Source organism: Tripterygium wilfordii, chromosome 5 (assembly GCF_013401445.1).
Source record: "Tripterygium wilfordii isolate XIE 37 chromosome 5, ASM1340144v1, whole genome shotgun sequence".
NCBI lineage: Eukaryota > Viridiplantae > Streptophyta > Magnoliopsida > Celastrales > Celastraceae > Tripterygium > Tripterygium wilfordii.
Genome location: NC_052236.1, coordinates 10,875,748 through 10,887,631, shown reverse-complemented (window position 1 = coordinate 10,887,631; position 11,884 = coordinate 10,875,748). Strand labels below are relative to the sequence as shown.

Sequence of the window (11,884 nt, the reverse complement as noted above, 5' to 3'; positions counted from 1 at the left end):
CCCAATATTATTAATTTTTAATATAATTGTGAGTTGTGGTACAAATGTGGTCTCATGTGAGGACATCAATCTTCTCTTCCCTTCATGTTGTACCAAATAAAATTGGATTGGGACAACAAAATTTTTTCATTAGGCATACTTTTCTATTCATGTCCCGTTAATTTATATAGGTTGGATTTGATTGGCTTGTAATGGTGCTAATGCATAGTAAAAGACAAATAAACTGGAACCAGATAAGCAGAAAAGGGTGGCCCATGTCGCTCGTTTGAGGGCAAATGCAATGGTTTGTTATGTGTTGGGCCAATAAAAATATTGGTCCGATCTCATCTCTATTACACAAAAAATCAAGTCAAACACGTATTTTAATATAACCACATCAGCAAAACACATATTCCAATACAACCACATCAACAAAACACACATTTTTATACAATTTCTCTTCCCACCCAACATGGAGGCCAACAACATCAAATATCAATACATCCACATCAGCAAAACACTTATCTCAATATAGCCACATAAACAAAATATATTTTACAATACAATCACAACAACAAAATACATCTTTGTTGACCCAATAATACTTTACCATTGTATTTGCCCTTAAGAATGGCAAACAGACCCATCAGCCACTTAATTAATTGTTTTCAAAACATCGCCTTTATTAAAATAAAAAAAAGTGGCCTTTATATATATATAAATATTTTATTCCACATGTCTTGTGCGTTCTCCTCTCACGCTCCTTTGCCTTTCAAAAAGTTTCCGAGTCTAAGGAACGCTTTTCCACGTAATGGCTTCCACTAATGTCATTGCATTCCATGAAATTGGAGTTCCTCCTTTGTTTCACCTTGACTGAGATTGGGCATGTAAAAATCAACGGAGAACCTAATACGGATGAGAGCCTCTGTAGTAGAAGTCACTATAATGATCATTACAGTTTATTTATTAAATTCAAAAAATTGTGGGATTCACACAACCAATAAACAAACGGGATATTTGTGATTAAAACTGCAGAGCCCTTAACCCAACTTAAAGTAGACAAAGCTAACGTTACAAGATCCTGATCTCGAGTCCAAATAGTACATTACCGTTAAATCACAATAAAATGCTCAGTAGTCCTGAATCCTGATATACCACCTCATAAGTTCATATGAGATACCAAGACCGATGAGACATGTCATTTCCTCCTGGCAACTCAGGAGGCTTGTGTTGGAGTAGTTTTGTGTAAATATACTATAAGGTTCTACTTCCAAATATTAAATTGTAAGATAAAAAAACATAGAATCTAAAACAAAACCTACGATTAATAAAACTAATCTAGATTCAGGGACAGGTTTTGTGTAACTTCTCTTTCAGCTAGGGCAACGGATTCAGTGTGAGGAAATTGTATGAACAATTAAATAACAATGCCAATGCATCCCAAGACTGAAAAAATCTTTAAAATTACAACAAAAAAAAAGAGAGGAAATTATTGTAAATGAAATTCAACTGGCCCTGGATCATCTGATACAACATTATTAACAATGTTTAATGCGCTCGACTTTACAAAGATCATTGCCGGTAAGCTTTAAATGAAAACTCTTCTGCCATGCAGATATGAATGTGACAAATGACAACAACGCATTTAAACTAAATCTGTGTGTGCTTCTGTAACTTATCATTTGTAAGTAAACTTTCACGATCAAAAGAATGTTACCTTTTTAACCGATATCAATAACGCTCCAGTTATTGTCTATTGACTTCCTCCAAGTGTTTCAGCAGTCTGCATTCAGATACCTGGTTTGCATGTTTAAGCCTTGAAGATTGGACATCGAAGGTTGTTGATGCGTATATATCAGTATTCTGAGCTCGCTCATTAGGCTAATCAACCTTCACCTCTAATTGTGGTTAACAGCAGTAGATGGCACCCTGTTAATCCCAGAAGGTGCATTTTGTGGCGGCATTGGGATACTGATATCAGGAAGTTCAAACTCAGAAGGTAGCATATTTACCCCATTCCATTCAACATTCGCTAAGGCACATGTTAAGGACAACATTTTAACAGCGTATTAGAAGTAGGACATTATAAGGGACAGGAGTTTGAAGAAAGGATACAATCTGTCCTCCAGATATCTGTAATGCTAACTCCTGCATCTGAAAGAAGCCAGTAGTCTGCATCTGTCTGCAACAGTAAAAAAAGAAACGTGACATTCAGAAAAATACCAATCAAACGCGGATTTCTAATTTTTGAATGCATAACAGTTGAAGTAATGTTGAATACAACCTAAGAACAAAGCGAGCTCTTTTTATTCTACTAGCTCACTATGAATATAACTCGTAGTAGGGACAATCTTTAAATAAACATTGCCCAAGTACATGAAAATAATAGATGCGAACAGATAACTGCATTTTGATTGTCACTGAAAATATTATTTTCCAAAAATAGTAGAGGCCTAAATCAAATTGTATGAGACATGGTTGTCATGAAAGGGAAACCTAGAGGAGCCAGGCTACTGCCACTTTAAGATCTGAGAATGATCACATGTACTCCAACATACAGGCTTACAGCAGAAAAACTTATCATGCAGTTTGGACTCGTCATGGCTTAACCCAAAGGAACCTTTTGCAGGCTGCAGTGACAAAGCGCAAAATCCTAGTAAGGCAGAATATATAACTATCACTTATCTAATAGTGCAACCCCTATCCTTCTCCTTGGCTTCTAAACTAGCAAATAATTACTGGATGGTGGACCACAGGCTTGGAACCTATGTTTCAAGCCATAAAAAAGGTGTTTCACATATTTATCATACCAGTATTAGTAAAGTTTTTGGGCCAAAATTGTTCACATGGGGAACTCAATCCCTGTTATAAAACCATACTTCATACGACCTTAGCTATGGGAATAAGAACTGAACATGGCCACACTTACATCAACATCAGAAGGAACAATCTTCATCATTCTACCAACAAATTCCTCAGAAGCATTAAGATCACAGCCCGTGGTTTGAGTTTCTGGCACATAGGGTCCAAGTTCCTGTTGGATGTTATCAACCGTGACCATCTCTGTTGTTTGGTTTTCATTAGACCCTGAACTGGAAGCAAGGGGGAGGCTCATGGGAGGCTCTACATGATTCATCTCTTCAAACTTCTCCTCAAATTGACTACAAAGATAGGTGAAAAGTTGAAGAAAGAAACAAAGATAAGAAAAGAAAATCAAAACAAGCAAATGTCTCAAATTTCTTACCATCCAACTCAATAAGAGAGCAAGTAAAATATTATTTTAGGATGAGTCATGATTGTGCAAAATTAGTTCCATATGACAGGGAGATATACCTGACAAGGTAGACATCAATGGGACCCATTGTACTTCTAAGGACTATCCTGTACCTCCTCTGTGGATAGTCATCCTGGCACATAGAGGAATGGTTCCACCCAAACATTAAAAACTAAAGTGTCTAGGACAAATGCATTTCTTCTCGTAATGTTATGCTAAAACTTACTTCATCAGGATCAGGGACTTCCAGAGTGGTACCATGAGGAGCTTTAACTGCGATGAGGGTTTCATTCTGCCACATATAATGCTAAGTAAGTTTTCATCAAATAAAGGTAAAAAATCATTGAGACCAGTTTCAGAAGAGGGAAAATACCATTCGAGCCAGCAGAACTCAATAAATTGCAAGTTGGAGCACAGAATATATTGTCATGAAAAACTTTGGACTTGGTGCAAGAACCGAATATACTGACCTGAAAACAGGGTATATTTTTTATGTCTTCTTCAGTCACAAAAAGCCACCTGATGTTATTTAAAGATGAATCAACTGCTCTATTTGCATAAACAACATGGGTAAATAACAAGGAACTAGGCATGGGGAGGAAGATTTACTTTTGCTTGTTATCATTTTCACTCAAATCTCTCAATCTTTCATGCATATCTCTGTAAACAGTTTGGAAAATATCAGCAACATGTAACAGATTAAAGAAGCCAACAGCAATTGCTCTACTAAGCGAACAAACTACTTAACCTTATTTGATCATCTAATCTGTGCTCTTCCGCAGAAAGTTTTGCAGTTTCTGCCTGCAGGAAAACAACCACAAGATAAATCTTATTTCTCAATAAAAGCCATACTAGTGTGCCAGTTCCTTTCTGGTCCGCCACTTTTTGTTTCATTATTTGATGATGATTATGGGCAGCACTGCAGCAGAGAGGTGGGGGTTATGCAGCAATGTTTGGCATTCTGTGAAATAACAAATTGAGATAGAGAAATACAGAAACATTGTAAACATGATAGTACAAAAGCATAATACAAAAAGAAATGATGACTACAAACCTGTAATATTGAGATATCACCGTCCAACTTCCCAGTACCTGAAGCATCAATTCCCCTGCTCAATCATTCAACCAATCCTCACATAAGTGCACGCATAATATGAAAAATATAGAAGTAAAATATTTCAAATTCTGAAAGCTCGGTTTATTATGGAAAATTACTTCCAATGTATTCTATTCTTGAGCTTCTTTTCTATGAGACCAATTCCTTCCAAGACATTTGTTATGTCATATATGCGCCTCTTCTGGACCTGTTTTAATTAAACACATTCAATCAGTGTCATATATAGGATTCAATAGTCAAATACTTTTAATTAACAATAGCTTCACCTCCAAAGTCTCTACGGCCTTGTTGAGGTCAAGAACACCATCTTCAGCATGCTTAATCAAATTAATGAATCTTTTTGTCAACAGACCTGAAAATTTCTGACATGTTATTTTCAATCTATGTAAACAAGAGTTTCAAGAGCTCCTTAGGAAGCAGCCAAATCAATTATATATTTTTCCTAGAATCAAACTCTCAAATAAGTACCTAAGGAACTGTCATAGCGGCAGCTGCCACCTGGAGTAAGAGTTGAGGGTGAACCTGCAAGTTGAAAAGCATTTTTTGTAAGGATTGTCGTTCTCGGGAGTTTTCGATTTTGAGTAAAGTAAAGATCCTACACCATGCAAACCCATTCATGTTGTGGTAAAATATATTTAGTTCTATATTTTCCATCACAATTTATCCACAATGCCGTGATCTTCTTGAAAGGCATAAGATGATAGAGTTAGCAAATCATACGACAGCACAAATAATAAATATAAAATCCTCACCAACATTTGGGGTCTCGGGCCCAGATCTATTGCCCTTGGAAGCCTTTGAACGATTATATGCCCTTCCAACTTTAGCAGACATGGGTGTTTGGAATGGACTATTAGATAGACTGGTGTAACCAGGACTGCTAGCCCACCCATTAGACTCAACTTCATTGTTTTCAGCTCCACTCTTCCGCTTTAATTGCTGAGAAACACCAGTAGGATTGCATATTAACTCTTTTACTATCACCTAGGATCCTTCATAATGCAATAATATGAGGGAGTTTCAGGCCACATTGTTAATGTTTGGTTATTAGCTGGGGTAACAGATGTGTGGGATTCTTGCAGATTAACTCTACCACCTCTCATAGCTGCATTCCAAACCACAACCCACAAGTGCAGTGGAAAGATTGCAGCACACTGATCAACAGACAGGCTTTCTCCCTATGGTCAGTATTACACAGCAGTATCTTGCCGTGCAGAAAATAGACTTGATAGGGTTCCAGGTAAAGCTAGATAGCACTTCAGAAAAATAAATACAAGTACTCTAATAGAGGTTCATATGCCGTAAATTATATATCAAGAATCTAGCAAATATGAAAGGCACTAAATATTAGAAATTTAGAATGGCTGGGAAGCTTACACAATAGCACTTCAAAGTGAATGCTATTCTACATAACACCAAACGGGCCAGGCAACCTAGCTGCCAAGCTAAATTATTCGAACTCAAGAAAAATTAAGCACCATGAAGAAGATCAATGACCCTCAGCCACCATAAAGTCATCACTTAATTTCATGATAAAGAGCACACGAAAGATACGTGAAAACTGTAAAATCAAAATACTTAATCTAAAGTGAACAAGTAATCCCAAAACAGATTCCGCACCAAGATAAATGCGCCACTAACTTAGAGTCAATCTACAAGTAATCTTAAATACCTACATGACATGATAAGTTCATTAAAGGACAAAATTATTGAACGCTGAAACATTTAATCGCAGATAACTTAAAGCATAATAAATTTCTTACAACAGTCGTAAAAGAGTACAGGGAGCAAAAAGACCAGATAAGTAGTCGTGAAAAAACCATCCGGTCATCGAATCCTGAATCCTTCCAATAAAAACCCCAACAACTATCCTAAACGCAACAAATAATCAAGCCATTCACCAAACAGGAAAACAAATAAAACCAAAATCAAAGATTAAAAAACGAAGATTAACTAAAATCAACAAACGAAACATAAAACTCACAGGAGATCTCACTACAATGGTTTCAGGTTCCTGATCGGCTAGTCGGCGAGCAACGCTCCCAGAGGAGAAGTGGTGATAATCATCGGGAACAGCAAAAGGCGGCTTCATAGGCATGAACGCCAGATGGCGCCTCATAGGCTGGTGGATCGGGCCTGACTGAGGCGGCGGAGGTGCCGAGCGAGAGGAGGTTTGAGCGCCGCCAGACATTGGCGGCGAATCAATCGTTTGGTATCGGAGCGGGTTGAGGAAAGCAGAGTGGGATCTGGCGGTTATAGAGCGAAAGGAAGAGCTGCAAGTCAGCAAAGGTGGAGTTTAGAGAGAGATAGAGGGGGGCTAGAGGGAAAGTGGTGGGGGCCGGGGGGTTAGAGCAGCAAACGAGGGAAGGAGGGAATTTTGTTTCAGATAGATGTGGAGGGAACCAATTTTGTGTAATTACAGAATTAGATCTATATTTTCTCTTTTTACCCTCTTTGGCCCTGTACACTTGTCCAATTCTGTGATCATAATGACGAAACCTCATTATTCTCTATTTAAACTTTTTTATCGCGTAATATTTATGATAACATGGAAAATCGGACCGGCTCATCCGCTGTTGGATTTTGTCGTTGGATTTTGTCGACGTATCAGGTGGTCGAATTAGAGATCAGGACATAGATGATTTGTTCTTGCATAGGAAAAAGTGTGAGTTTTGAGTCCTCATAGGAAGACGCTTCGACGATCAAGTCAATTCGATAGACAATAGCCTTTTGAGTTGTCTCCTTATATGATCTGAGAATAACTTATCTCCCACGATTATGAGGGAGATTTCTAGAGGTGGATACCCTCTTGGTTTCTTCCATATTTGACTGTGAGTGCTCCTCAATATCCCGAAGTGTTTTGGTCATATGGTTATCGAGATAGTGAATATTTGACCCTTAGAAGGAGTCTTGCCAAGATGGCATCTCGGTTGTTCGAAATGTCTATTGATCGGTCATATTGTTCAATTACTTCCCCTTTAATCAACGAGGTGACGTGTGTCAACATCTCATCGGGAGAGATAATTTGGGTATCCTAAATTTCTATTAGAATTCAGCTATGGTTCCACAAAAATCAGAGATCTTAAGGTGGATAGATTAAGTTTCTCTTTGTTGACGATTTGTATCCAGTTGAACCACCACCATCAATTTCTTCACATATTCATTAGCCCTAACCATGTTTGGACAAGGATGTGCAACCTAACCGTTTCTTCTTGGTGATTAACAAAGATGTCTAAGTCCTCCATATCTTGAGACACTGTTTACAGAAGACAGAATCAAAATGCGAAAATTTATTCAATAAAAATGGAGAATAAAGTTGGGCTGCAGCCCAGCCCACAAATGTTTCGCATCTCAAAGTATGCTGATAGCCTGATAGGAAGTTGGATCGATTATTTGCACCTACTCAGCCCATTTCTTCAAACCTCTTTCAGGCCTGTTAATGGGCCCTTGCTGCTTAATGGGCTTTAGCTTTTGTTTGAATTTAAAAAAAAAAAAAAACACATTCCGACAAATTCACTAGATTGTAGATAGACTCAGCTATGACTGTGACATTGCGAACAGCCAAAAGCAGCGTTGCCGCCTCGCCGTGCTGGTATGACAAACACCAAAGTTCACTTTTGCGAAGAGGTTGTGCTTGCCAACCGCCGGTCAGTGAGCCTCCAAACGGACACAGTGTGGGTGTTTGGCAGTGCGTTTGCACTGCGTTCAGTTGCAACACACCTCACAGCACCACAGTTTTTTGTGACACGCCAAACAGCTTTGGCGTTTCAACTCATCTCACAGCACCACAACTTTTTACCTCACAGCACCTCACCACACCTCACAGCACTCCCAAACGCTTACAATGTATGTTGAATTGTCCTACGTAATCAAATTAGGTAAATTATTTTATTTTTGATTAATGTACAATATAAACATTAAGTTATTTTATATTAATATTATTAGTCATCTAATATAACCGTAATTTAGATACGTCAAACGCACCTCACAGCACCACACCGCACCGCACCGCAGTTTTAAAAGTGATGCGCCAAACAGCTTTTTGCGTTCCAACTCACCTCACAGCACCACAGTTTTATAACTCACAGCACCACACCACACCTCACAGCACCTCACAGCATTCCCAAACAAGCCCAGTGTGTAAGTGCGAGGTTTGGTTGTTTTTCTCAATCACCGAAATGGCTACCTCAGCAACGGCCCTCATTCTATGCCCTTTTATTTTTATTTTTTACCTATTCCAGTCCCGACATTCAATGATTCATTGAGACATTATTACAAATTAAATCTCGATACCAGTATGAACAGACAACTCGTTTGTATGATGTTTGGTTAATATAAACACGACAAAAGAGCTTCCATTGAATCGTTCAGTTACACAAAAAGAAAGGGAAACTCGCCCTAATTTTTATCCAGTAGTTGTTCCCCCTTTTGTATTCTTCTGGTTCTACCGTTTCTTCCAAAATAATTATATAAAAAAGAAAAACCCAAAAGTTCCTGCGTTGGGGAACTGTGTAAGACCATATATATATATATATATATATATATATATAGCCCAAAAGAGAAGCATTTATACACAGGGCAAATCTCTACTGGTTCTCCCACAAAAGCTTTGAAGTTACTTCATCATACTCTGGAACATATTCCTGCAACACCAAAACAAAAAAACACAAAAGACATTGGATTGAGTAATGGATCCAGCCACTGTTGGATGATAATATAAAAGAGAGTAGGATGAGCTGACCTCAAGTTGTCTGACCAATTGTTTGGGCGTTGGCGCAGACACGATGATGCGACGTGCAGCAGGCGATATAAAGCCTTCGTCCACGGCCTTGTCAATGAAAGACAGCAGAGAATTGTAGTATCCCTCTACATTCAACAGACCCACCTACCATCACATTATTTAAACAAGATTAAGGGGAGTTCTACGTAAGCCCGTTACGAGCATTACAGCCTGTTATGCTCTAACCCATTAACTCCAAACATCATTAACACATCATAAGAAGAAATAGAAAGCAAATGGATGATGAAGACAAGTATATATATCTTACAGGTTTGTGATGGATTCCAAGCTGAGCCCATGTTATGACTTCCAAGAGTTCCTCCAGAGTGCCATACCCACCTGAAAATATATAATCATATTTAATCACATGTGACTACTACTTAATCACAACAACCACATTAATTTGTAATCCAATCAAGTATATCTATATCTATATGTGTGTGTGTGTGTGTGTGTGTGTGTGTGTGTATACCAGGTAAGGCAATGAAGGCATCAGCTTTCCTAGCCATCTCGGCTTTCCGTTGGTGCATGTTAGATACAGTTTTAACTTCTCCAACTGTCTCACCAGTTAGCTGCAAAAGTAAAATCTCTCACATCACATGTTTTCATATCTACTTATACATAAATCTATAGAGTTATATATATAGCTTATGAAATGATCACTCTAACAAAAAATTTGATTGGTCCGGCATCAAGTTACCTCTATTGGCATGAGGGTTCTTGGAATAACTCTGCAAAGACAATCCCAAAACCACAAATCAAGTCTTGCTTTAGAATTAAACAACTATATCACAATGTGTTTGGAGATTAAAAAAAAACATTGATCTCTGAGTGGAAACACAAAAGCTTCCATACTTTTTGTATGGCAAAAGCTATGGACTAAAAGTTTCCATACTTTTTGTAAAACCTTTTTAGGCAACTTTTATGTAAAAACAAGTTGCAGTGTGTGTACTGACATTACAATGACCAAACCCAAATGATCAAAACTGTCCAAAAGGGCTTCATTACTAGCACTTATAAGATTACAAATGAAAACGTTGTTGGTTCAAAGTAGCACAACATACATTACTTGTCTACCAGGGCCAGCATTTGATCCCATGATGTGATGTCTGTCTGAATCACAACATGGAAAATTGGGATGCTTGAAAGACATAAAGATTATACAAACCCCCATTTCAAAAGTACCAAGGGAGATGATGATTACAATTCACAAAGACAGTGTTGTGACTAGACATTGAAACATATTAAATTAGATGTTAGAACTTAGAAGAGAGAGAGCAAACCCTAGAACATGGCGCCCACCATCATGAACTGCCTGAGAAACAAGACCCATCAATCCCACGCTTCCACCTCCATAGACCAAATCAATCCTTCTCTCCACCTTCATCGATAAACCAAAACCAATTAACCCAATGTCAGAAGAAAAAAAAAACCCCATCATAATAGTAGCACAACATAATTGATAATTCACTTGGGGGTGACAGATGGTAATAAAAACCCTAATCAATATTTTTTTTCATGGAACCCAATAAACAAAAACCATGGAGCTAGATTGTTTTGGTCATTGTGGGTAGTGTGCAAAGGTTATAATAACAGGCTTGAATGAGTCATTATACCATGTTAGCACGTTTGGTTCCTGATGAAATTAAAAACTCAAAAGTAATTTTGATTTAACATAAAAAAGAAATTTAAGTAAGAGAATTGAAAGATCATGCAAGAATGCTGCTCAACTGACATGCAGGTTACAGCTAGCAATCATTCATGCCAAACATAAACCCTAAACCTTCTCCCTATCAAAGACAAATTAAAGATCCATCACCACCACCAAATCCCCATCAAGTCTAAGGAAAACACAATAATGTATGGCATCAAAAAAATTCTTTGAGCAAAACTCACGGACGGCACGATTTTAGACTTATATCAGATATTCAAAAAGAAATATATATGATATCATTTTCGATTATTAAAAAACAATAATGTACATAGGAAAAAAAAAATTTTATTTATTACTTTCTTAGGGGAAAATTATGAGAAAATAAAATTAATATTATTTCACTAAAACCCAGAAACTAAGCAGAGAAAAAAGAAGAGAAGGGGTTGTGCCATTAATACACCCATGGGCCATGATCAAAACACAAAATGGGTTAGATTGGGTTTTTTTTTCCTTGCAAAACATACTCTTTTTTGCTTCAAAAATCCAAAAAAAATAGAAAATAAATTGAATAATAAGATAAGAGGCTTGAAAACAAGTAATGGTATATATACATACAAGTTCTTTGCCCAACTGAACGGCGGCGTCTTGATAAGAAGACTTCCTCCCAGATTGGCTGCCACAGAAAACACAAATCCTTTTGAATCTGGATGATGATGTTAATTCCGTCTCTTCCATCTCCTCCTCCTCCTCCTCGTCTCTCTCTCTCTATCTCCTAAAAGCCGAAATACTGGGGTGCACTTTTGAACGACAAGTCTTGGAGGGTAGAAAATGAGAACAAAGTGAGTATTCGTTTATATATATATAAGATAAAGTCTCTCTATATGTACTTTGCCCAATGTGAGATGGGCTTTTAATCCCTGTATATTTCGGACTTGGCTTATGTTCCATTTGACCTGTACAATATTATGGTAATTGCCAAGTTGTGACTCTGTCGAATAAATAAAGGATGCAGCATTGGTTATTTGCCAATGAAAGACGTACAACATGACATGATAGAATCGATAGAATTCTAATCTCTCT

At 37.6% G+C, this 11,884-nt stretch overlaps 2 protein-coding genes across 3 annotated transcripts; both read right to left on the bottom strand.

Annotated features, from left to right (window-relative positions):
* Nucleotides 1–496: 496 nt before the first annotated feature.
* Nucleotides 497–6,703, bottom strand: LOC119998400 (transcription factor E2FA-like). Of its 2 annotated transcripts, XR_005468231.1 has the most exons (15): nt 6,355–6,703; nt 5,123–5,309; nt 4,839–4,892; nt 4,637–4,722; nt 4,469–4,557; nt 4,308–4,362; nt 4,002–4,054; nt 3,863–3,913; nt 3,724–3,772; nt 3,480–3,545; nt 3,313–3,386; nt 2,909–3,140; nt 2,095–2,161; nt 1,697–2,011; nt 497–904 (listed from the first exon to the last, which is right to left on the bottom strand). XR_005468231.1 is itself a non-coding variant. In XM_038845726.1 (14 exons), the coding sequence occupies exons 1-14, from the start codon at nt 6,559–6,561 to the stop codon at nt 1,878–1,880; spliced, it is 1,404 nt and encodes a 467-aa protein (XP_038701654.1). In that variant the 5' UTR covers nt 6,562–6,703; the 3' UTR covers nt 1,377–1,877. The 2 variants fall into 2 exon arrangements, 1 of the variants encoding a protein (XP_038701654.1); XM_038845726.1 differs by lacking the exon at nt 497–904 and having other exon boundaries at nt 1,377–2,011.
* A 2,154-nt stretch (nt 6,704–8,857) lies between these two features.
* Nucleotides 8,858–11,539, bottom strand: LOC119998947 (cytokinin riboside 5'-monophosphate phosphoribohydrolase LOG7-like). The gene is made up of 7 exons (XM_038846427.1): nt 11,420–11,539; nt 10,434–10,531; nt 9,851–9,881; nt 9,623–9,722; nt 9,419–9,489; nt 9,112–9,255; nt 8,858–9,013 (listed from the first exon to the last, which is right to left on the bottom strand). The coding sequence occupies exons 1-7, from the start codon at nt 11,537–11,539 to the stop codon at nt 8,957–8,959; spliced, it is 621 nt and encodes a 206-aa protein (XP_038702355.1). The 3' UTR covers nt 8,858–8,956.
* Nucleotides 11,540–11,884: the final 345 nt, after the last annotated feature.

Bases quoted from the DNA above. Each gene is read 5' to 3' on its own strand.
- LOC119998400 (XM_038845726.1), bottom strand. From the start codon at position 6,561: ATGTCTGGCGGCGCTCAAACCTCCTCTCGCTCGGCACCTCCGCCGCCT. The intron at 4,723-4,838 runs GTACTTATTTGA...AGAAATTTTCAG, and splicing joins CCGCTATGACAGTTCCTTAG to GTCTGTTGACAAAAAGATTC. The intron at 4,363-4,468 runs GTAATTTTCCAT...ATGATTGAGCAG, and splicing joins AAGAATAGAATACATTGGAA to GGGAATTGATGCTTCAGGTA.
- LOC119998947 (XM_038846427.1), bottom strand. From the start codon at position 11,539: ATGGAAGAGACGGAATTAACATCATCATCCAGATTCAAAAGGATTTGT. The intron at 9,882-10,433 runs GTTTGCTCTCTC...TTGTCTTTGCAG, and splicing joins GGTGGGCGCCATGTTCTAGG to AGTTATTCCAAGAACCCTCA. The intron at 9,256-9,418 runs GTAAGATATATA...ATGTGATGGTAG, and splicing joins TTGGAATCCATCACAAACCT to GTGGGTCTGTTGAATGTAGA.